General features: G+C 43.6%; 1 protein-coding gene across 4 annotated transcripts in view; it reads left to right on the top strand.

Moving 5' to 3' along the window:
- Window positions 1-322: 322 nt before the first annotated feature.
- LOC133556866 (leucine-rich repeat transmembrane neuronal protein 4-like) overlaps window positions 323-26794 on the top strand; it is a 172651-nt gene continuing 146179 nt past the window's right edge. For 3 of the 4 annotated variants that reach the window (XR_009807623.1, XM_061907197.1, XM_061907196.1), the window contains exons 1-2: window positions 323-732; window positions 4949-6544. Coding sequence is in view for 3 of the 4 variants with exons in the window: in XM_061907197.1 (XP_061763181.1) it covers window positions 690-732; window positions 4949-6501 (1596 nt within the window). In the remaining variant the exon portion in view is untranslated. The remainder of the gene's footprint in view (window positions 733-4948; window positions 6545-26794) is intronic. The other variant, XM_061907195.1, reaches the window with a different exon arrangement.

Genomic DNA, 26794 nt, shown 5'->3' with positions numbered 1-26794 from the left:
AGTCAGTCAGTCAGTCAGTCAGTCAGTCAGTCATTGAGTCAGTCAGTCAGTCAGTCAGTCAGTCAGTCAGTCAGTCAGTCATTGAGTCAGTCAGTCAGTCAGTCAGTCAGTCAGTCAGTTAGTCAGTCAGTGAGTCAGTCAGTGAGTCAGTGAGTCAGTCATTGAGTCAGTCATTGAGTCAGTCATTGAGTCAGTCATCACTAAGAGAAGACATGTTATGTTGAATGAGGGCGGCGCAGTGCCAGTTTGTGCCTGGCAGGGGGCGCTGCAGGAGCAGACAAGAAGGTGCATTGTGTTGGCGGGGACTTCCATCCTGTTGCTACTCAACACGTTTCATCCTTCATGACGTGGGCTGTGAGATCCACGCCACGGCGCTTCAAACTTGTGCATCTTAGACCTCTGTCTCGGTCTCTCTGCACTTCTGCCGCCATCACCGCAGCTTCAAAGATTGGCTGCTGGATGTTGAGACGCTTTTCTCCCGCAAGACCGGCGGCGAGGCTTCGGGCGTCCGGCTCCATCTCTCCCGGGACTCGGCAGGGTGGCCGTGACAAGTCTGCGTGGGGTCTCCACCTGGTCTTGGAGCCGCCGTCCCTGCCAGCTGCGCGTCGTGTGCGCCAAAGTGCGCGCGTCATCCAGCAATTGTTGCGGCTGCGTGGACTTTATTAGTGGAAGATGTGGCGCTGGGACGCATGCAACAGAACATGAGGAGGAGTCCACACCGCGCAAGTATGGGTATGTGTGCCGGCCTGCAAGATACTTTGCTTTTCAAACTCATTCTTTATCTTCCACTTAGCGTGCACAGGTGTCTTAAGTCTGGTGCAGGGGTTTTGCACCAGGGACCCCTTTCATGTAAACATTCTTGTCACGGCCCTGCCTTCCATGTGTGGCAGACAAATGTAGCAAATGAGTGCATGGAAATGAATACATGAAAAAAAAAAAAACTCCACCATGATGTTGAAATAGTGGGAGACCCTGGCCTGAAAAGCTCTCCTTAGACTTTAGTTTTTTTGCTCATTTTTGCTCGTAGTAGGCTTTATAAGCTTTAGTATCTGATGATACACTACATTCAAGGACAAGAACATATATATATATATATATATATATATATATAATAAAGCTATATTTCTGAGGATGTTCTATTTGCATGATTAAAGTTATGTATTCATATTTTGTGCAATATTTCCTATGTAGATCCTCTCATAGACATGTTATAAGTCGACGCAGCATTGGCTGCTGTGACGCGAGAAATTGGGCCGCCATCTTGAAGTGGTGATGGCGAGCAGCCTAAACTGACAGTTGACATGTAGAAAACAAAGATGCTAAACTGACAGTTGACAGGTAGAAAACAAAGATGCTAAACTGACAGTTGACAGGTAGAAAACAAAGGTGCTAAACTGACAGTTGACAGGTAGAAAACAAAGATGCTAAAGTGACAGTTGACAGGTAGAAAACAAAGATGCTAAACTGACAGTTGACAGGTGGAAAACAAAGATGCTAAAGTGACAGTTGACAGGTAGAAAACAAAGATGCTAAAGTGACAGTTGACAGGTAGAAAACAAAGATGCTAAAGTGACAGTTGACAGGTAGAAAACAAAGATGCTAAACTGACAGTTGACATGTGGAAAACAAAGATGCTAAACTGACAGTTGACAGGTAGAAAACAAAGATGCTAAACTGACAGTTGACAGGTAGAAAACAAAGATGCTAAACTGACAGTTGACAGGTAGAAAACAAAGATGCTAAACTGACAGTTGATAGGTAGAAAACAAAGATGCTAAACTGACAGTTGACAGGTAGAAAACAAAGATGCTAAAGTGACAATTGACAGGTGGAAAACAAAGATGCTAAACTGACAGTTGACAGGTGGAAAACAAAGATGCTAAACTGACAGTTGACAGGTGGAAAACAAAGATGCTAAACTGACAGTTGACAGGTAGAAAACAAAGATGCTAAACTGACAGTTGACAGGTAGAAAACTAAGATGCTAAACTGACAGTTGACAGGTAGAAAACTAAGATGCTAAACTGACAGTTGACAGGTAGAAAACAAAGATGCTAAACTGACAGTTGACATGTAGAAAACAAAGATGCTAAACTGACAGTTGACAGGTAGAAAACAAAGATGCTAAACTGACAGTTGACAGGTAGAAAACAAAGATGCTAAAGTGACAGTTGACAGGTAGAAAACAAAGATGCTAAACTGACAGTTGACAGGTAGAAAAAGATGCTGAAGTGACAGTTGACAGGTAGAAAGCAAAGATGCTAAACTGACAGTTGACAGGTAGAAAACAAAGATGCTAAAGTGACAGTTGACAGGTAGAAAACAAAGATGCTAAACTGACAGTTGACAGGTAGAAAACAAAGGTGCTAAACTGACAGTTGACAGGTAGAAAACAAAGATGCTAAACTGACAGTTGACAGGTAGAAAACAAAGATGCTAAAGTGACAGTTGACAGGTAGAAAACAAAGATGCTAAAGTGACAGTTGACAGGTAGAAAACAAAGATGCTAAACTGACAGTTGACATGTAGAAAACAAAGATGCTAAACTGACAGTTGACAGGTAGAAAACAAAGATGCTAAACTGACAGTTGACAGGTAGAAAACAAAGATGCTAAAGTGACAGTTGACAGGTAGAAAACAAAGATGCTAAACTGACAGTTGACAGGTAGAAAAAAGATGCTGAAGTGACAGTTGACAGGTAGAAAGCAAAGATGCTAAACTGACAGTTGACAGGTAGAAAACAAAGATGCTAAAGTGACAGTTGACAGGTAGAAAACAAAGATGCTAAACTGACAGTTGACAGGTAGAAAACAAAGGTGCTAAACTGACAGTTGACAGGTAGAAAACAAAGATGCTAAACTGACAGTTGACAGGTAGAAAACAAAGATGCTAAAGTGACAGTTGACAGGTAGAAAACAAAGATGCTAAAGTGACAGTTGACAGGTAGAAAACAAAGATGCTAAACTGACAGTTGACAGGTAGAAAACAAAGATGCTAAACTGACAGTTGACAGGTAGAAATCAAAGATGCTAAACTGACAGTTGACAGGTAGAAAACAAAGATGCTAAAGTGACAGTTGACAGGTAGAAAACAAAGATGCTAAACTGACAGTTGACAGGTAGAAAACAAAGATGCTAAACTGACAGTTGACAGGTAGAAAACAAAGATGCTAAACTGACTGTTGACAGGTAGAAATCAAAGATGCTAAACTGACAGTTGACAGGTAGAAAACAAAGATGCTAAAGTGACAGTTGACAGGTAGAAAACAAAGATGCTAAACTGACAGTTGACAGGTAGAAAACAAAGATGCTAAACTGACAGTTGACAGGTAGAAAACAAAGATGCTAAACTGACAGTTGACAGGTAGAAATCAAAGATGCTAAACTGACAGTTGACAGGTAGAAAACAAAGATGCTAAACTGACTGTTGACAGGTAGAAATCAAAGATGCTAAACTGACAGTTGACAGGTAGAAAACAAAGATGCTAAAGTGACAGTTGACAGGTAGAAAACAAAGATGCTAAACTGACAGTTGACAGGTAGAAAACAAAGATGCTAAACTGACAGTTGACAGGTAGAAAACAAAGATGCTAAACTGACAGTTGACAGGTAGAAATCAAAGATGCTAAACTGACAGTTGACAGGTAGAAAACAAAGATGCTAAAGTGACAGTTGACAGGTAGAAAACAAAGATGGTGTTCAGTGTTTTCCTGCTCAAATGAGCGGACTGTTGAAAATAGGAATCGGGGAATTACTTTTCACAAGATTAAAAATACATTTTTCAATTCACATCCATCCCTCCATTTTCTACCGCTTATTCCCTTTTGGGATCGCGGGGGGCGCTGGTGCCTATCTCAGCTACAATCAGGCGGAAGGCAGGGTACACCCTGGACAAGTCGCCACCTCATCGCTGCTTGTTAAAGAATATTAGCACAGAGTTGAGAAGGAGCAAAGATCTTCAGTAATACTGACATCCTAGCCGCTAGCAAACAAGAGTATCAATCAATCAATGTTTACTTATATAGCCCTAAATCACTATGACAACAATAGAATTGTTTGTCAATGAAATTAATTACATTTAAAAATTTCATACTTGAATAACATAAAGTTGAAATAAATGATGAAGATAAAGATTGTAAAAGCCAACAGGGGTGAAAGTTAGGACCACAGTCCACATCCCACACCCTGGATTTAGAATAATTCAAGGTACTCAGATGATGAACTTGTGTGATGACTGTATTATGTTGATAGTTTATATTTGTACCATGAATGGATTAACGTGGACCCCGACTTAAACAAGTTGAAAAATGTATTTGGGTGTTACCATTTAGTGGTCAATTGTAGGGAATATGTACTGTACTCTGCAATCTACTAATAAAAGTATCAATCAATCAATGGATGGACAGTGGCTATACATTATTATACAATTTACAATTTAGTGGAGCTTTCCAACCCAATTTTTGTGTAGGTTATAAGCATGTACATATAACCTGATCATATTGTTTCTTCAACCTAAAAATTGCTGACCCTTCTCTGGGATTATATTCCCAGTTTTGATCTCGGACATATGGTCACTTATAACATATAAGAATATTCTATTACTGTTAAGCAAACAATAAATAATAAAACATGTGTCCTTTATCATAGCTACACGTATGAGAAAAAAGGGGGTGAAAATGAGTGGTATTCAGTGAGGTAAATGGAATGAAATGTGCTGACAGTTCATTGCTCCTGACTAATGAACTGCACTGAGTGGAGCGCATCACCACTCCAAGATGGCGGCCTTGCGTCTCGTCAGCGCCACTAGGCAGTAGCGCTCCATGCTGCCTTGCAGGCCAGATAAAACCAGTCCGCCGATCTGATCCAGCCCTATGGCCGTACGTGTGACAGCCCTGCTTCAGTGTGTTTTTGCGTTCCTCCATCAGTCACTGGAGTGTTTTTGTGTGCAGGACTTCCTGTGCTTTGCAGATGGCTGGTGTTCATAGCGGCGGTGCCCGCCTGGCTGCTGGCGGCTCCAAACGGCAACCGCGAGCGTCCCTGCCTTCCGAGCTGCAGATGCGACGGCAAAATAATCTACTGCGAATCCAACGCGTTCCGTGACGTGCCGAGCAACGTGTCCGTGGGAACTCAGGGACTCTCACTGCGTTACAACAGCCTGATGAACCTCAGGGCCCACCAGTTTGCGGGTCTCAGTCAGCTGGTTTGGTTGTACCTTGACCACAATTACATCGGCGCCGTGGACGGCCAAGCGTTCCACGGCATACGCAGGCTCAAAGAATTGATTCTCAGCTCCAATAAGATCAACCTGCTTAAGAACAACACTTTCCATGATGTACCCAACCTCCGCAATCTGGACCTCTCCTACAATAAACTCCAGGTACTCCAGCCCAATCAATTTGTGGGGCTGAGGAAGTTACTCAGTTTACATTTGAGGTCCAATTCTTTAAAAACTGTCCCCATGCGGGTTTTCCTTGACTGCCGCAACCTGGAATTCCTTGATATCGGCTACAACAGGCTACGGAGTCTCACTCGTAACGCCTTTGCCGGACTCTTCAAGCTCATCGAGCTGCATTTGGAGCACAACCAGTTTTCCAAGATCAATTTTGCACATTTCCCCCGCCTGACCAACCTGAGGGCCCTCTACTTGCAATGGAACCGCATCAAAGTGCTGACTCAGGGCCTGCCGTGGATGTGGACTTCCCTGCAAAAGCTCGACCTGTCTGGAAACGAAGTCCAGACCTTGGACCCGAGTACATTCCAATGCCTGCCCAACCTCCAGACGCTCAACCTTGACTCCAACAAACTGAACAACGTGTCTCAGCAGACAGTAGAGACTTGGATCTCCCTCACCACCATAAGTCTGGCGGGTAATCCGTGGTACTGCAACCCAAACATATGTCCCCTAGTGGACTGGCTCAAGGCCTTCAAAGGGAACAAGGAGACCACTATGATCTGCACAGGCCCTAAGGAGGCGCAAGGAGAAAAAGTAAGCGATGTGGTGGAGACTTATAACATTTGCACAGTGACGCCGAGCCCCATTACTTCCACAAGGGCACCGCTCACGTCTGCATTTCAAACAGAACCGCCCCCCCTTCCCACGCAGCCTGAAGTGGATGAGAAGCTCACAGGGAACAGGACAGCAACCCCGACCCCGACCCCTACCCAGGCCTCCCCCACCATCCCTTTACCAGACTCCGAGTACGTGTCCTTCCATAAGATCATCGCCGGTAGCGTAGCCCTGCTGCTGTCCCTGGCTATCATCCTCCTTGTTATTTACGTCTCATGGAAGCGCTATCCCAGCAGCATCAAACAACTCCAGCAGCGCTCGGCGGTCAAAAAGCGGCAGAAAAAAACCCGGGAGACGGAGCGCTCGCTTAGTTCGCCACTGCAAGAGTATTACGTGGACTACAAGCCTTCGCACTCAGGGACAATGGATGTGCTGGTTAATGGGACAGGACCTTACACATACACCATCTCAGGCTCCAGGGAATGTGAGGTATGACCCTTGCCCTCCAAAAATCCATTTCCACTGCGAGGCATGAGAGGTAAATTTTCTAACAATCTGTGGTGACCAAATACCATCTTTCCCCGTCTGCCCCTTGTCTCTTTTGGCTGGAGGAAGTAAAGGTCTCTGCACTCTGATTTGCTTTTCAATACCTTGGAGTCCTGCACTCCCATCCAGTCCCCAGTCGTGGGAATCACAATTGGCCGCACCTAAAGTCAAATATACAAAAAGTAGCTTCATCTTCCACTCTAGACATAAAAGCAGCTATCAGTTTCTCAAATGATTGCTCTTCCCAAAGGGATGATACAAATGTATGAGATCAAGTCACGGTGCAGGTGGTCCTCTGCTATCCCGTACATGTTGTCTGTTGTGTCCAATGTGAACCACTAGCCCGAGCAGCATCTACGGGAGACATAATCACATTTATTCATCAGCCTAGCTTCCACTCTCCAGCAGTGCCTTGAGTCCAGCAAACCTGCACATGTTATTCTGCTCATTAGGCTCATTCAGAAAGTTTGGTTGGTGTAATAACTCCGAGCTCATTTTTGGCAGCATGTGTAGTATCTTTGCATACTAATCCTTCTGCCCGCCTAACAAAGAGTTGAGGTGTGTACCCTGAAGCTGGCTCTTTTCTACGTGACTTTAAAACAGCGTCTGGCACCGAGAGATTGAGACTGAAAGCCTTGGCGGGAATCACAGATCAATTTTCTCATGTTTAATTAGGCCCCACTTTTTTGTTGTTGTTTTTTCTGCAAGTGTAGCCTCCTTGCTCGCAGCACACGTCTGTCTTCCTTTGCCATGCTGCTTTTTGAGCATTGAGTGGGATGTGGTTCACAGCTACTGTGCTGGAGATCATGTCGTGTCAAGGGGCCAAAACTTTCTGCTGAAATAATGACTTTAAAGTCTCATCTCAAACTTCTTTACAGTCTCTCTGGCCTATAAACAAAGAGCCAGTAAGCATTATGTTTAGGACCCCCCAGGGTTGTTGTGCACGTACAAGAGGTTGACTTTTTATGGGAAGACTCCAATGGTTTTGGACTCAGGTGACCATGGAAGGTTGTTAGCTGTCAAGTCTTCTGTTGTTATTGCTCATGTGTAAGGATGGGTACCTTTAACCTTTGAACCAATACAGTGAAGTGAAGTGAATTATATTTATATAGCGCCTTTTCTCTAGTGACTCAAAGCACTTTACATTGCAATACTCATTATCTACATTTAAGCTGTGGATGGCGAGGGGGGGTGATGAGTCTAGGGTGGCGCTCAAATGTCTGGTCGCTCTACCATCTGAGCCACGCAGCTACCAATTCCCGGTGCATCAGAACAGATACTGGTACTTAGCGGGGCCAAATGTTGCTTGTTTAAACTGGGCTGTCAAAGTCATTTTAGATGTTGGGGCCGCATGGAGACAAGTCTACTCCCAAGTAGGCCGGACTGGTAAAATCACGGCACGATAACTTCAAAATAAAGACCACTTCAGGTGGTTTTCTTTGTTTAAAAATAGAAACAAGCACATTGTGAAAATGTACAGTTCATAATGTTGTTGGGTTTTTTTCACACTTACATTATTTATTTATACTTTCTAATTAAATAATGTGATAATGTTCATCAATCAACTTATTGGTGTTCATGTTTGATCTATCAAGATAAAAAAATAATATCAAAATCAAATGACAGGATGTTATTTATGTACTTTGATAATTTTCCTCGACTGATGTACTAACATCATCTGCTTTATTTTGTACATAGTTAGCATCATCTACAAGGATACAAAGAATTGCTATTGTGACATCTAGTGGACACATTGAGAACAGCAGTTTCTTTCATTCAAAGATTTCAGGTTAATATTTATGCTTAGCAAGCTCATCCCGCGGGCCAGATAAAACCTGTTCAAGGGCCAGAGCCGGCCCTCGGGCCGTACGTTTGTCACCCCTGGTTTAACAGTACAACCACATTTTTATGTTACATTTAAAACTGAGCTGCTTATGACAACTGTTTTCTTATTACAGTTGTGTCTCCTTTGCAAGTATTGTAAAGTAAATGAGAAGGGTGTTACAACTCCAGGATGGTAAATGGCTGTAGTGTATAAGCTACAATGTGTCGCCTAGCTAGCAAGTAGCTTTTGCTATGAAGTGTGCCAGTCTAGTACTATGTTTGTTATCGGGTTGTACGGTATACCAGTACTGGTATAGTATCGCCGTGCCAATACATTAAAAACGTTTCTATACTCTGTTTGAAAAGTACCGGCGTGTCCTCACATGGTGTCGTTGCTGTTTTTGCGAGCAGATGAGCATGTTGGGCAGCGCACACACACAGAGTACTCACAAGCAGACACAGTGTGTGGACAGAAAAGGGAGAATGGACGCATATTGTCTTAAAAAGTAAAGATAAAGGTGAAGTTATAACACTGAAACACCCTCAGGAAGAGATGCTTTAAGACATGGCTAGCTAGCTAGCAGTGTTTTAGCTACTTCTAAATCACTAATCCTTGTCTCCATGGCGAAAAATAAATTAGGTTTCTCACTGGAGGACGGGAATACCTAAACATGCCTCACTACACACCGGAGGAGGATACAATAGCTCACTGGGTTCAAAATGTAAACAAATGTCATGGGTGGATCTACATCTGACATCCACTGTAATGATGCAAAGTACAAAAGCGTATCAAGTCGATACTACTATGATTACATCAATATTTTTTATCATCATAAAATCTCTTTTCCTTTTTTAAAAATGTATATTATGTTTATAAAGTCAGTAAATACGTCCCTGGACACATGAGGACTTTGAATATGACCAATGTATGATCCTGGAACTACTTGGTATCAGATCGATACCTAAATGTGTGGTATCATCCAAAACTAATGTGTGGTATCAAAGAAGAGAAGAATAAGTGATTATTACATTTGAACAGAAGTGTAGATAGAACATCTTGTAAAAGAAAGTAAGCAGATATTAACGGTAAATGAACAAGGAGATTAATGATCCATTTTTACAGCTTTTCCTTCATAATTTTGAGAAAAATAGGTGTATAAATGACACAATATGTTCCTGCATACATCAGCAGACTAATTAGGAGTCTTTGTTTGTTTACTTACTAGTAAAAGACAAGTTGTCTAGTATGTTCAACTTTTTATTGAAGGACTAAATGACAATAATAAAAATATGTTTCATGTAAGATTGTTTGTTCATATAAAGCCAATAATGCCCTTTTTTTGTGGTCCCCCTTATCTAGAAAAATATTGAAAAGTACCAAAATACTGGTGCTAAAATATTGGTGTCGGGACAACACTAGTTTAGTGTTGTTAAGTGTCTGAAAAAGGGCTATATAAGTGTATTTATTATTATTATTATTATTATTATTATTATTATTATTATTGTCGTTGTGTTACTATGATTACAAATGCGGTGAAGAAATTGTGGCGTCCAAAAAGTTTTGTGTTGTCATTTTTCACATGAGTGTACAGTCCAGGTAACACACTTGTACTCACACCTGTGGACAATTAGCTGCACCTGTTTTCCTTGTCTTCACCTTGTCTTGCTCATATGTTCCCCACTTCTGCACTCCTCAGTCCACTTGTCCAAATAGTGTGTAGTCATACCAAAGACTACAACAACGGGAGCCGTCACCTCCCTGCTTGGCGGGGGTGGAATTGGGGGTTCAAGCACCAAAAATGATTCCCGGGCGCGGCCACTGCTGCTGCTCACTGCTCCCCTCACCTTCCAGGGGGTGAACAAGGTTGATGGGTCGAATGCAGATATTAATTTGACCCCACCTAGTGTGTGTGTGTGTGTGTGTGTGTTACAATCATTGGTACTGTAACAATTGTTGTGGTTCCATTTAAAGCCAATCTGGCTTAGCTACTTTATTTAGAGTTTCCGTGTTGTTACTTGTACTTTTGACTGATGTCAGCAGCAGAATCTCTCTTTCCATTCATACGAAACACACAAGCAACGACATCAAGCCCTTGTCAGATTATCTTTGGCGGAGCATTTGTCAAATCCAAGGGATGCTTGAGGTCCAATGGCCATGCAGATTGTCCACGGCGCAGCGTTCATGTGTGACTGTGGCGTGCGGGCATTAAACGGCGGACCTAATGGGGCTGCTGCTCACTAGAATAACTAATGGCCCATCAGAGGTAAAGAACCGGGACTTCCCTCCCTCGGCTTTCTTATTCCTTGCCCCGTGCCGCTCAAGGGAGCAACCCCAGCTGTTTAAGACGTAATGGGGTTCTTCTTTCCTGCCAGCCTCGCTCGCGTTTGCCACTAAACGTTGCAAATGCACGCAGAAACACAGCAGAGCAGAAGGAGACTGGCGCTGCAATTACACAAACACCACCTACTGCTGCATTATTTACTTCTAGCAAAGCCTTTTCATGGCATTCACTTGCCATGTGACTGAAGTCTTACATGTGTAAAAAAAACGAAGGAAGGTAGCTTTCACTGGGACTAAATGGCACGTGGAGGAAGTGTCAAGATGCATGAAAGTAAGAGCGATGGTGCATTCAACTCAGGCCTCCACCAATCTCTTCAAATCAGAGAAGACAAGGGGTGTCACTGCTTATGAATACAAGTATTGGAAAAAACCACACAATTCAAACAACTATGGGAGGCTTTACAATGGAACCTGTATTTCTACCAGTTAGCCCATGTAGAGTCATGAGTGAGCTGGAGCCTATCCCAGCTGAGTTTGGGCAAGGGTTGGGGGTACCCGTCAGACTGTCCACACCAACGTCGATAGATAGGTCTTTTATTGTCATTGCACAAGTACAACACAACTTTGTTTTCAGCACAAACCTGTTCAAGATGAGACAAAGAAACAGTATCCAGGGTTACAGAACAAGAACGCTGATGGGTCGCCATAAGGCGCCCCGTAAAAGATGGGAAAAAGGTAAATGCTGGGGAAGGATGAGTAAAAAAATACAATCAAGACTGGGCTCCTAAGGGGGCCCAGTCTGGAGTGGGAAAAAAACCTCCATAGCAAAGCACATATACATATTACAACATACATCTCCAGATATCTAGCAAGAGAGGGAAGGGAGTTCGGGGTCATGATGGTAGGCTGCAGCTCTCAGGCGCTCACCATCCATTCATCACTCCTATGGGATTTGCGTCGAGGGCGTTGGGTTGGGGGGGTGGGGTGTGTATGTGTGGCGTATACTTTTGTGGATGTGTGTGTGTGTAAGCCAGTATTGTGTCTCTGTTCCGCGGCCTTGATGTATTGTGCAGTCTTTAGTCAGTCCAAAGTCAACAACAACAGGTGTGTGTCCATGAGAGACAAGAAAGGAGTTTGTTGTGTCTTCGCCGCACTGTCCTTCGGGAGAGTCTCCAAGCCAGGGAAACAATCCAAGTTAAAATGTTTTGTATGCGGGTGAAAATAAAATTTGCTTTTCACTCTAAATTGTCTATGACTGGTCCTCAAAAACTGGGGCGTAGACAGTCCGATGTGATCCACAGTTCTTCCCGCGTCCTCCAATCATTTGTGGCAGCTTTGGGGTACTTTGAAGACTGCTAGCAACGCTTACTCCAATCAGCAGATGTTATCATAACTCTGAATATACACCCCCGCACCCCCCCTCAACCCCGCCACCTATTGTAGCCCAAAAGAGTTAGGGCTGCATTGGATTCTGGGTATTTGTTCTGTTGTGTTTATGTTGGGTTACGATGCGGATGCGCTCTCAAAATGTGTTTGTCAATCTAGGTTGGTGTGGGTTCACAGAGTGGCGCATATTTGTAACAGTGTTAAAGTTGTTTATACGGCCACCCTCAGTGTGACCTGTATGGCTGTTGACCAAGTATGTCTTGCAGTAACTTCCGTGGGTCTGCAGAAGTCCTCATACGATATGTGACTGGGCCGGCACACTGTTTGTTTGTCTGGTGGAAAAGTGGACGAGAGGGCAAGTTGTAGAGGACTTCAAAGGCGGTGTCATCACGGCACGCCCTTAATATTTATTGTTGTCCGAGTGAAAACCGGGAGAATGAACGCCCCGGTAGATTGTTGTGAGGGGTACTGATATTCGGGTGTTTCCTAGAAAGATCGCTAGAGTTGGCAAGTATGTTGCTAGGGCGGGAAAAACATCCAAAGAAGGTGAATTCATTAAAAAGTGCATGTTAGATTTTTTTAAGAAATCTTTTCTTGCGGCCCAGCCTCACCCAGTTTCTGCATCCAGTGGTAAATTGTGTTTGAGACCCCTGCTCATAATCAACTCCTAAACAGCAATAACATATACACTTTTAACTCTTTGTAGGACTTTTGCTCAAATGTCAGATTTGAGTTATTTTACAAATTAAAACTTGTAATGTTTTGTCCACTAAAGACGCCGAGATCGGGCTATAGAGTGTTTTCTGGATGGATTGAACTTTCACAGTATCATGTTAGACCCGCTCGACATCCATTGCTTTCGGTCCCCTAGAGGGGGGGGGGGGGTTGCCCGCTTTTGAGGTCCTCTCCAAGGTTTCTCATAGTCAACATTGTCACTGGCATCCCACTGGATGTGAATTCTCCCTGCCCACTGGGTGTGAGTTTTCCTTGCCCTTTTGTGGGTTCTTCCGAGGATGTTGTAGTCGTAATGATTTGTGCAGTCCTTTGAGACATTTGTGATTTGGGGCTATATAAATAAACATTGATTGATTGATTGATTGATGTTATTTGATCAAAAGGGCGTCAAAAAGCATACAAAAAAAAAAGTTAAAAACAACATTGCATGTTTGATATTATTGTTTGGTACTGAAATTTATTGAGAATGTTGAGCAAAGAAGGGACAATAAAACAAAAAAGCATCAAATGTTTTTATGCGTTTTTAAAAAGTGTGTGATGTTGGGCTTTGAAGAAGAATTATGAAGTAGAATGTCCCCACAAGGTTAAACACCTCCAACATTATGAGAGCAGAAAAGGAGCCGTGATTCCTTTTGTGTTGTTCATGTGCTATTTTAGGAAAGAAAACTCCTTCCTGCAGAGTCTGCATAAAAGTTTATGTTGGTCGACTGTTCCGCTATGTTTTTCTGTAGTCATATTCCCCAGGGAGAAGGCCAATGTGTTGTTTAGACTGACTTCTTTGCTTCTGCAGCGTGTCTTCTTCTGCTGACAGGACTTGAACACACGGCCCGACATTCTTTACCTGCAAATTGTTCAATTAAAAATGTGCTGCATTTTTAACCAAATTAGTAGTAGATTAATTTGCATTTATGTGTTCATCGTGACAAAGTAAACTTCTGAGAATATTTACCAAAGTCCTACATGATGATGTTTGGTCCCATGTTTTGCAACACGTTTGAGGCATATTTTACCTCAAATTTATACTTTAAATTTGTATTTTATTAATATTATTTTTGTCATATTTTTCATTGTTTACATTTGCACTTTGACACTAATCCTAACAAGGCTGTGTGGTTCGGAGACTCACTGATGTTGGACCTCTTCCACACCAAACTCATCCAAGCTTCCTGATTTTGTAGATTATTTGACAGAGTTTACTTATCAAGTTTCAAGCAAAAAGTTATCAATTGCCTGCAAATATTCAACGGTTATTCATAGAATTTGATGTGGGGTTTGACTTCAGAGGAAAGGCAAAATATTAACACGCTTTAGCACTTAGCACAAGGAAATGTTTTTGTGTTGCAGTCACTGGACTGAAAATATAGAACAGCCTGAGTGATGATTTTAAGAAATTGTAGAAATCTAATATTTTGGTTCTGTACAGTGAGGTTAAGGCTTAATTTGGATTATGAGTATGAATGACTTATATGACTTACTTATGATCAAATATTAAGAATTGTAAGCACATTTTTCTGGGCAAATTAAGATATGTGGATCCAGATGATTGTGATAAAATGTGGTTCAGAGGAAACTGGATATTAGTTGAAGTAAGTATGTAAAAAAGGAGGGGGGGGGGGGTTGGGGGGGGTTCAGAAAGGTTATATTTCTTCCCATTACCCTTTTGAGATATGTGTGATTTTCTTTTATTTTTCTTAATTCAATTTTCTTTTCTTTAATGTGAAATAATAATGTTGCCATTGAGCACTTTATGTATGTTATGTACAATGTGGAGCTGACTATGACGTACTCCAAAAACAACAACAAGCCTCCTTTTGTGTCCCCAGCTGTGCTCACGAGGACACAGTCGGCGAAGAAAAAGATATTTCCCAAATATTTTTCACAAAGTTGTAAGAACATAATTGTCCAATAGATGTCAGATTTAGAAGTACAAGTAAATGAATCAATTAAGAGACGCTGTCTCAATGCAGTTGTTCTTGTAGTTTATGACCATGTATTTCAACCTTTTTTGAGCCAAAACACTTTTTTTTCATTAAAAAAATACGGACGCACACCACCAGCAGAAAATGTTAAAAATTGAAACTCCACCAAGTTGTTGTGCCTTATTTTGAGTTTGTTGTTTAGTTCCTGTCTTGTGCTGTTCTTTTGGTGGCCCTTCCTGTTTTGTTGGTGTTTTCCTGTAGCAGCTTCATGCCTTCTTTTAAGTGCTATTGCCTGACCTGCTTCCTGTTGGCAATCAAGACTATTTCAGTTATGTGGACGCTATTCTTCTTTGTGGGGAAATTGTTGATTGTTATGTCATGTACAGATGTGCTTTGTGGACGCCATCTCTGCTCCACAGACTGCAAGTTTTTGCTGTCGTCCAGCATTTTGTTTTTGTTTACATTGTAGCCAGTTCAGTTTTACTTTCGTTTTGCATAGCCATCCCTATGCTTCATTGCCTATTCCTTTCCGTTTTGTTCATTTTTGGTTTAAGTGTTACATACCCTTTTACCTGCACGCCGTCTCTCGCTGTGCTCTGCATGTTGGGATCACCACAAACCATCCTTGACGCGTTCCGACTTCTACAAAGCAATTAACTACCTGCTAACAGCTACTGATATGGAGTATTACATAGTTACCCTGCCTAGCTCTATACAGCTCAGACACTCGAAAACAGCAAATTATTTGCAGATAATTATTGATTTGCAAAAAATAATGTTTGGACCAATTAGGCAAAGTTGCATTATCCCCCACGGCAAACAAGACAATATCTCATGGCACACTAGTGTGCCGCAGCACAGTGGTTGAAAAAACACTGGTTTACAAAATAGCAACATTGCACGTGATCAGCACAAGCATCCATTGAAGTACTTCATCTTTTAATCACTGGCTTGAGAAGAAGGGCCTTTTCAAAAGTAAAATGTCATATCGCAGGTTTTTGTTTTGATTTCAGCCTTTTTGATGATTCATAATAGTCATAGAAGATATTGAATCAAAACTGTAACCCAGCATGCACGCTGCTGGTGTTCGCTCCTGCACAACAAGACAACAAGCAGGGTTGTGCTTTCAGCACCATGGACAGCAGTTGTCACAAGCAGTCAATCACTTCATCAAACCAGCCAGCCTGCTTATGCTAATCACACTTGCTGTGCAGCCATCTCAAGCACTTTATATTTGTCTGACCGTGTGTGTGTGTGTGTGTGTGTGTGTGTGTGCGCGCGCGCAACAATTGTACGTGAGTCATGGACTTTATAACGAGGAAGGAGCTAAATGTAACATAATTTTAATACTTCAGCTTGTCCACGTCCCAGTGGTTGGATTTTCAGGCACAGAACCAGAGCCCCCTGAGGCCACCTTCTGGGTGTATTAAACACGCGTGTATCCTATTGATGATGTTTGTGGTTGCACAATGAGCAGCTGTGTGTACATTCCATTGGCCAAATATTTGTTTGATTTTAGACACTAGATGCAAGCCATCGCAGTAGAATGTCAGGAATAAGAAATGAAGACAGCATCCACAATATTCTGCTTGCCAAGACAGCAGCTGGTACTTCATCCCTGCAGAAATGCACAGAAGGCAGGCTTCCATCATGACTTGGTAGATTCAAGTGGATTAGTTTGTTCAAATACAAGTTAGGGGAATTGCCTGGCAAAAGGAACAAAACTTGAGGAGAACAGTAACTTGAGGACACACACACACACACACACACACACACACACACACACGCACACACACACACACACACACACACACACACACTGTAGAAGCACTAGAGCAGTGGTTCTCAACCTTTTTTCAGTGATGTACCCCCTGTGAACATTTTATTAATTCAAGTACCCCCTAATCACAGAAAAGCATTTTTGGTTGAAAAAGAGAAACAAAGAAGTAAAATACAGCACTATGTCATCAGGTTCTGATTTATTAAATTGTATAACAGTGCAAAAGATTGCTCATTTGTAGTGGTTTTTCTTGAACTATTTGGAAAAAAAGATACAAAAATAAGTAAAAACTTGTTGAAAAATAAACAAGTGATTGAAAATGGTAAATGGTTGTACTTGTGTAGCACTTTTCTACGCCTTTTTAAGGAGCCCAAAGCGCTTTGACAGTATTTCCACATTCGCCCATTCACACACTCATTCACACAATGATGGAGGGAGCTGCCATGCAAGGCGCTCACCAGGACCCATCAGGAGCAAGGGTGAAGTGTCTTGCCCAAGGACACAACGGACGTGACTAGGATGGTAGAAGGTGGGGATTGAACCAGCAACCCTCAGATTGCTGGCAGAGCCAATCTACCAACTTCTCCACATAGAAGTAATCATCAACTTAAAGAGCCCTCTTTGGGGATTGTAATAGAGATCCATCTGGATTCATCAACTTACTTCTAAACATTTCTTCACAAAAAAAGAAATCTTTAACATCAATATTTATGGAACATGTCCACTAAAAATCTAGCTGTCAACACTGAATATTGCATTGTTGCATTTTTTTCACAGTTTATGAACTTACATTCATATTTTGTTGAAGTATTATTCAATAAATATATTTAAAAAGGATTTTTGAATTGTTGCTATTTTTAGAATATTTAAAAAAATCTCACGTACCCCTTGGCATACCTTCAAGTACCCCCAGTGGTACATGTACCCCCATTTGAGAACCACTGCACTAGCAGTTAAAGATCCAGGCCACGTGGTTAATTAATTGCCCAGGACAGCATTCTCTAGGGGGCGCTGCAAGGATGTGGGAAGGGTGGGAAGATATATAGTTTAGGGCCTGGGGTATTATTGTCAATATAGGAGATAATCCTGTTAGGTGGGGAAGGCATGGCTGCGATGGTCGTGTTGGCTCTAATGCAGAAAAACAAGCAGGTAGGATGGTGGGATGGAGCTTTTAATTACTAAGGCAGGAAAAACAATACAAAAACTCAGGATGCCAAACAAGCGTGGAGCCAAAAAAACTAAATGTCACCAAAGGTGAACCGCGAGGATGTCTATAAGCAGGAAAAAACACTTAAAGGGGAACATTATCACAATTTCAAAAGGGTTAAAAACAATAAAAATCAGTTCCCAGTGGCTTGTTGTATTTTTTTAATTTTTTTCCTAAATTTTACCGGTCTCGGAATATCCCTAAATAAAGCTTTAAAGTGCCTTATTTTCGCTCTCTGCGAAGACACTGGCCATTTCCCTGTGACGTCACACAGTGCTGCCAATGTAAACAAACAATGGGAATACCACAGCAAGATATAGCGACATTAGCTCGGATTCAAACTCGGATTTCAGCGATTTAAGCGATTCAACAGATTACGCATGTATTGAAACAGATGGTTGGAGTATGAAAATATTGAAGAAGAAACTGAAGCTATTGAGCGAATAGCTATTGACGCTATTCATAGCCATAGCATGGCCGAATAGCTGCGTTAGCATCGCCGGTAAAATGTGCGGACCAAACGATCAGGACTTTTGCATCTTTTGACACTGGAGCAACTTAAATCCGTCGATTGGTAAGTGTTTGTTTCGCATTAAATGTGGGTGGAAGGAAACGTAATATAGTTGCAAATGCATCTGCAGGTTATCCATACATCTCTGTTCCATGTCTGCTTTAGCACCGCCGGTAAATTGCATGTTAGCATCGATTAGCTGGCAGTCAACGTCAACAAAACTCACCTTTGTGATTTCGTTGACTATCGTTGCAAATGCATCTGCAGGTTATCCATACATCTCTGTGCCATGTCTGTCATCGCCGGTCAAATGTGGAGACACTCTGGCACATTCAATGGGGGTCTGGCGGCAGACACTTTGGCATCTTGGGGCCAGTGGTGCAACTTGAATCCCTCCCTGTTAGTGTTGTTACAACCTCCGACAACACACCCACCAGGCATGATGTCTCCAAGGTTCCAAAAAATAGTAAAAAAAACGGAAAATAACAGAGCTGAGACCCGGTGTTTGTAATGTGTTGAAAATGAAAATGGTGGGTGTGTTACCTCGGCGACGTCACATTCTGACGTCATCGCCTCCAGCACGATAAACAGAAAGGCGTTTAATTCGCCAAAATTCACCCATTTAGAGTTCGGAAATCGGTTAAAAAAATAGATGGTCTTTTTTCTGCACCATCAAGGTATATATTGACGCTTACATAGGTCTGCTGATAATGTTCCCCTTTAAGCGTAGTGAAAAAGAAGAAGTAACGTAAATGTTGCGAAAGCGAGCATTGAACCAGCAACTTGTGCTGGGTGACTGAAAACTATCAAGGGGAGCGATGATCCAAAACACCTGGTGGGAACACCAGGGCAGGTGTGGAGAATTAGTGGCCATGCAACCCAAGAGTACACCAAAGGAAAGGGGGTGGAGCCAGAAAAGAGACTAAAACAAAGGCCACTAAGCGACTAAACATAAATCAGGCCCTGACCCGGGTAACACAGCATGACAAATCCAATGGTACAAGAAAATCTACTCAATAAGTTTGATAAACTGCCATGTCTGTGTGTGTGTGTGTGTGTGCGCGTGTGTGTGTGTGTGTGTATGTGTGTGTGTGTGTGTGTGTGTGTGTGTTTTCCTCCGTCTGTGGCTTCTAACCCGGGTGCAAGAGGGTTCAGTCGGTGCACAGCACTCAGAACCGCGAGTTTATTCAATTGCAGAAATAAATAAAGGTAGTGAGTCCTCAACAATCTTAGTTTGGGTGGGTGGAGGCGGCACCAGCAGCATGTGAACATGCACAAACATGATCGCTCGCCACAAACACTGCAAACTAGCAAACATTTCCACACAAAAGATGACTCAGAAGCCAAATGTTGCTATTTTGGCTCGGAAGCAAATTAGCATGATGACAACAGACAAACTAGCCAGTGTAGCACATTTGTTGGGATGTAAAAGCAACAACAAGAACAACAAACAATATTTATTTGAATGAAGTGTCTGGAAATTTTAATTGTAATTGTTGTTTACTTATGTAGAATAGTTACAAGTTTCTGACCTAATTAAAATGGTGTTTTTACCATTTTAATTGGAAGGTCAGATACATGTTTATTGTGTCTGAAAGGGTCAGTTTCATTATTAATAATATTATATATTATAATTATGTGAGTGCTTAATTTGTTCTTAAAATAATGATGACAATAATGTTGTTTACCGGCAGTCATTTTTTTATCAGCTCAGGGCGACGTGTTTATCGCTCACAATGTTAGCTTTATTATCTTTATTGTTAGGGCTGACTAAACTGATTAATTCAGTTAGAAAAAAATACAATTATGTTGCTTTGATAAATCTTTTAATGAATGTAACTATTAAACATTAATTTAAAAAAAAATGTGAGTGCATGGAGAGCCTGGAACTTTAAATACTCAGACATGTAGTTTTTGCACGGCTGCTGCAATATCTTGCACATGAGATCGCTGGTGTGTATGTATGTATGTATGTATGTATGTATGTATGTATGCATGTATGTATGTATGTATGTATGTATGTATGTACGTATGTATGTATGTATGTATGTATGTATGTATGCATGTATGTATGTATGTATGTATGTATGTATGTATGTATGTATGTATGTATGTATGTATGTATGCATGTATGTATGTATGTATGTATGCATGTATGTATGTACGTATGTATGCATGTATGTATGTACGTATGTATGTATGTATGTATGTATGTATGTATGTATGTATGTATGTATGTATGTATGTATGCATGTACGTATGTATGTATGTATGTATGCATGTATGCATGTACATATGTATGCATGTATGCATGTATGCATGTATGCATGTATGTATGTATATATGTATATATGTATATATGTATGTATGTATGTATGTATGTATGTATGTGTGTATGTGGGCCGGGATTGTCAGGATTGTACCTGACAGTTTGGTCATGTTTTAGTTTTTCCTCTGTTTGTCTCATTTCCTGTCAGCGCTCTTATTTTGGTTATTTCCTTCTTGTCTCCCTGAGTGCTGATTGGCACCTGGCCACACCTGGTGTCAATCAGCAAGCTGTTATTTAAACCTGCTTTGTCCTCCACTCTGGGTTGGAGTATTGTCGTGTTGTGTTGTTTCATTGTGTGCTGGAAGCTATTCCCTGGATCCTGACTCCTGTTCCTGCTTCCTGGTTTCTGGTTCGTGTTTTCCTTTTCTTATTTTTGAACATTAAAACCATGTTTTCCTGCTCAATGCCTGCCACCATCTCTGCATCTTGGGGTTCGTCAACAACACACTGTGACAGGGATCTTTTTGGAGCCACACAAAGATTTCTCTTTTTGTATTATTGCACACGTTAAAGTGCAATTTCAATAGTGATGATTTATTATGTGTTTGTTTGAAAAAATAAGGTTATGGCAAGTAGAAACATCGTTATTAATTTAACTATATTCCCAAATGTATGTATTGAGGCTATAAAGTGTGTTTTATCTGATCACTCGATCAATCAAACAAACTAATAATACTAAAATAATCAATCTCTGCAGCCCTATAAATGATTAATATTGATATAGCTATGGTATTGGATGTATCAGGTAAACCTATAGCAATCAGATGAATACCACACACTAAAGTCTAAAGATGTGTGTACTATTAGTGGGCGTGTTGCGTGTGATCTACTAAGACTGCGTGTGCAATTGATAACTGGTGCAGACGTCCTGATTTAAAAGAGGTTTTTGCGTGATTCACCATGGATACACTCATTTACTGCAAATTATGTTATCTCTGCCTCTTTGCTATGTTTTGAAACATAAAGTAGACCATTAGTAGCACTTTTTATTGGCATTTTAGGCGCAGTTCTGCAGTGCTTCCTTCTCTGGTCAGAAATTAGGCTGCAGAGTTAGAGAGTTTGGACCAAGAGCAGAACAATGCAGATTTTACATGAACACAACTTGAGATTTCATGGTATATTTTCATGAAAATAAACTTGCTAGACTGCAGCACTTGGATGCAATATCTCTTTGAAGAGCCCTGAAATGAGCGTGACAGGATTTAGACTTAAGTTTTACTCAATGTCCTGTGTCTAAAGTGCATCAACGACATTCAACTGAAAAATTACAAAATGTTTGTTGCATTTCTTTTCTTGTTTCTCCCAAAATGAAAGTACAACAGTGTTCTGTTTCCCCTTCTTCCATGCAGATTTGAATACATTTGCATGGAAAATAGCTTACAGCTCATTGTGGCAGCAGGTCGATGTTATGAAAGCCACATTTAGCCTGTTTACTCTTCATTCCGGCTTTGAAGTCTTCTTCAAATCAACTCATCCCATGTTTATAGACTGAGAAAGAAAATGACGTACATTTAATAGAGACAGCAAGTATGTAAAATAGGAATATCGTACATTTAGTGTGCTTCCTGCAGAGGTTTTGCTGCCAAATATGGCAGTGAGAGTCATTAGCAGTAATGCAGCTGTGTGAGGTGAAGTTTTACCCCAAAACAAACCCACGCTGGGATGATTCAGACTAGAATGGCAGACGTTTCTTGTGGAGGTGTGATGTCTGCTCTGCTGAGGAGGAGGAATATGATTAGCAAACTAACCTAGAAGGATCTCAGCATCAAGAGGCTGCAATTTAAAAGTACTTGTTTAAAATGCAGGACTTTGGTTGTTTCATAAGAAGACTTCTTCCCACATGCAACTGGAGTTTTCTGTTGTTTGTCTCTTGGTCATCTGCAGAGGAGACTGCTGATTCATGCAACTTGCAGCGCTTGTATTCAAATATCTGATAAAAAGCATTTCGCTGCAGGTCACATGTGATTGTTTGCACAATACGTACAGTACAATGTTTGCAGGGCTGCACGGTGGAAGAGGGGTTAGTGCGTCCGGCTCACAATATGAAGGTCCTGAGTAGTCAGGGTTCAATCCCAGGCTCGGGATTTTTCTGTGTGGAGTAGGCATGTCCTCCCCGTGACTGCGTGGGTTTCCTCCGGGTACTCAGGCTTCTTCCCACCTCCAAAGACATGCACCTGGGGATAGGCCCCTCCCACCTCCAAAGACATGCACCTGGGGATAGTCCCCTCCCACCTCCAAAGACATGCACCTGGGGATAGGCCCTCCCACCTCCAAAGACATGCACCTGGGGATAGGTCCCTCCCACCTCCAAACACATGCACCTGGGGATAGGCCCCTCCCACCTCCAATGACATGCACCTGGGGATAGGCCCCTCCCACCTCCAAAGACATGCACCTGGAGATAGGTTGATTGGCAACACTAAATGGTCCCTAGTGTGAATGTTGTCTGTCTATCTGTGTTGGCCCTGCAATGAGGTGGTGACTTGTCCAGGGTGTACGCCGCCTTCCACCCGATTGTAGCTGAGATGAGCACCAGCGCCCACGGCGACCCCAAAGGGAATAAGCGGGAGAAAATGGATGGATGGATGGACAATGTTTGCACAATGCGTACAATATAATGTTTGCACAATACAATATTTGCACAATATGTGCAATACAATGTTTGCACAATATAATGTTTGCACAATATGTGCAATACAATGTTTGCACAGTACAATGTTTGCACAATACAATGTTTGCACAATCCATACAGTACAACCTGACGCTGTATTTTGCCGGCGGCTGATTGTTACTCACTCAAGCAGCCAAGCGATTGTCGCACGTAGATCACAGAGGACGCATTTTGCGAGAAAGGAAAAAGAAATGAAAGTCATTGCTTTGTTAACCTCCACACCTCTGTTTTAAATTGAGGTCAGCGCTGATTGACAACATCATTAACTCTGCCAAGCAATTGATATTAGACGATTACCTAGTCCTTCACTTAAAGCCAAGATCAAATTGAGCTGTCTGTTATAAACAAATCATCGGAGTCCTTTTATGTTGCTGCAAAAGTTTTCAAGGCCGTGCTGCCAAGTCGCTGGGGAGTCAGCTGACACCAATTTTCTGATAAAGACAATCTGACACTCCAGGCAGTGAAAAGACAGGATTCATTTTTGTTTTAATCAGTTGGATATGGTAAAAAAAAAGAACGATCTTTGAAATTAAACATAATGATTGTAATTTGTACACAAACCAACATATCGGATCTGCTGTTATCTGCAGGAAACAATCATGTGAAATGAAAAATAAGTATTAGGGGTTGGTTGCATTTGCTTGCTTGAAGCTGCTCTTGTACTCCATACACACATCATAGAACTTGGGGTCGGGAACTTAAATGTACTAAATGTACAGGAACTAAACATTTCAGTGGCTGTTCATACATTTCAATGTTTTCACATACGGCTCAAAACACTTCTGTCTCAATTTGTCCATTGAAATTATTGTTGCTTGGCCCGCCCCTCCAAAAAAAAACTCACCATTTAACATTTATTATGCCTTTTTAAAAGAAAAATAAACTTTTAAAGATTGTCTATGAAAAAAAATAGTACATGTTATTTTATAGACTGCACACGCTGTTTAGCACGAGGTGTTTGGATGTTATTAAATGAGAGCCTAAATGTCCTTATAAGGACGTCTAATGTTCTCTGATGTCATAATTCAACCAAACTGCAAAACACAGCTTTAAGAGGCATCCAAAACAAGTGTTAATGATTTGAAACGTCATCACTGTTTATCATGATAACATAATATCTAATTTTGTAACTGTTTATCATGATAACATATTATCTAATTTTGTAACAACAATAAGTCATAAGTCCCCTCTGAATATGAGTTGTTTAGCTCAGATATCTTGTCAGTGTGGAATATAGTCCAGCTAACTGGAAGACCACAGTACAAAAGTCAGGAGGGTGTCAGCCTACAAATGAAAGTCCACCTTCAAACTTTGTGACTTTGCAGCACTTTGTAACGCTTGACTTTTCTCTTTGAAGTCGTAATGTCTCTGCCACTCAAACATTGCCAGCCTGCAATAAGTTGAGGGGGGGAGTTGGTGCCAGGCGTGCTGAAGGATTGACTCACAACTTTACCACACGATTTACTGACCCGTCTTAAGAGAGAAATGCATTGTCGACGAGGCAGTGAAAGCAAGGTGGATGTTGACAGAAACCTCAATCCAGTGTCATGCCATGGTGCAAGTGGGCGAGGGCACGGTGGCTCTCACACTGTGCAGGTGGGCGAGGGCACGGTGGCTCTCACACTGTGCAAGTGGGCGAGGGCACGGTGGCTCTCACACTGTGCAGGTGGGCGAGGGCACGGTGGCTCTCACACTGTGCAAGTGGGCGAGGGCACGGTGGCTCTCACACTGTGCAGGTGGGCGAGGGCACGGTGGCTCTCACACTGTGCAGGTGGGCGAGGGCACGATGGCTCTCACACTGTGCAAGTGGGCGAGGGCACGGTGGCTCTCACACTGTGCAGGTGGGCGAGGGCACGGTGGCTCTCACACTGTGCAGGTGGGCGAGGGCACGGTGGCTCTCACACTGTGCAGGTGGGCGAGGGCACGGTGGCTCTCACACTGTGCAGGTGGGCGAGGGCACGGTGGCTCTCACACTGTGCAGGTGGGCGAGGTCACGGTGGCTCTCATACTGTGCAGGTGGGCGAGGGCACGGTGGCTCTCACACTGTGCAGGTGGGCGAGGGCACGGTGGCTCTCACACTCTGCAGGTGGGCGAGGGCACGGTGGCTCTCACACTGTGCAGGTGGGCGAGGGCACGGTGGCTCTCACACTGTGCAGGTGGGCGAGGGCACGGTGGCTCTCACACTGTGCAGGTGGGCGAGGGCACCGTGGCTCTCACACTGTGCAGGTGGGCGAGGGCACGGTGGCTCTCACCCTGTGCAGGTGGGCGAGGGCACGGTGGCTCTCACACTGTGCAGGTGGGCGAGGGCACGGTGGCTCTCACACTGTGCAGGTGGGCGAGGGCACGGTGGCTCTCACACTGTGCAGGTGGGCGAGGGCACGATGGCTCTCACACTGTGCAAGTGGGCGAGGGCACGGTGGCTCTCACACTGTGCAGGTGGGCGAGGGCACGGTGGCTCTCACACTGTGCAGGTGGGCGAGGGCACGATGGCTCTCACCCTGTGCAAGTGGGCGAGGGCACGGTGGCTCTCACACTGTGCAGGTGGGCGAGGGCACGGTGGCTCTCACCCTGTGCAGGTGGGCGAGGGCGCGGTGGCTCTCACACTGTGCAGGTGGGCGAGGGCACGGTGGCTCTCACACTGTGCAGGTGGGCGAGGGCACGGTGGCTCTCACACTGTGCAGGTGGGCGAGGGCACGGTGGCTCTCACACTGTGCAAGTGGGCGAGGGCACGGTGGCTCTCACACTGTGCAGGTGGGCGAGGGCACGGTGGCTCTCACACTGTGCAAGTGGGCGAGGGCACGGTGGCTCTCACACTGTGCAGGTGGGCGAGGGCACGGTGGCTCTCACACTGTGCAGGTGGGCGAGGGCACGGTGGCTCTCACACTGTGCAAGTGGGCGAGGGCACGGTGGCTCTCACACTGTGCAGGTGGGCGAGGGCACGGTGGCTCTCACACTGTGCAAGTGGGCGAGGGCACGATGGCTCTCACACTGTGCAGGTGGGCGAGGGCACGGTGGCTCTCACACTGTGCAGGTGGGCGAGGGCACGGTGGCTCTCACCCTGTGCAGGTGGGCGAGGGCACGGTGGCTCTCACACTGTGCAGGTGGGCGAGGGCACGATGGCTCTCACACTGTGCAAGTGGGCGAGGGCACGGTGGCTCTCACACTGTGCAGGTGGGCGAGGGCACGGTGGCTCTCACACTGTGCAGGTGGGCGAGGGCACGGTGGCTCTCACACTGTGCAGGTGGGCGAGGGCACGGTGGCTCTCACACTGTGCAGGTGGGCGAGGGCACGGTGGCTCTCACACTGTGCAAGTGGGCGAGGGCACGATGGCTCTCACACTGTGCAGGTGGGCGAGGGCACGGTGGCTCTCACACTGTGCAGGTGGGCGAGGGCACGGTGGCTCTCACACTGTGCAGGTGGGCGAGGGCACGATGGTTCTCACACTGTGCAGGTGGGCGAGGGCACGGTGGCTCTCACACTGTGCAAGTGGGCGAGGGCACGGTGGCTCTCACACTGTGCAGGTGGGCGAGGGCACGATGACTCTCACACTGCAGGTGGGCGAGGGCACGGTGGCTCTCACACTGTGCAGGTGGGCGAGG

This window comes from Nerophis ophidion, linkage group LG07 (genome assembly GCF_033978795.1).
Source record: "Nerophis ophidion isolate RoL-2023_Sa linkage group LG07, RoL_Noph_v1.0, whole genome shotgun sequence".
Lineage (NCBI taxonomy): Eukaryota > Metazoa > Chordata > Actinopteri > Syngnathiformes > Syngnathidae > Nerophis > Nerophis ophidion.
This window is presented reverse-complemented; position numbering and strand designations above follow the sequence as displayed.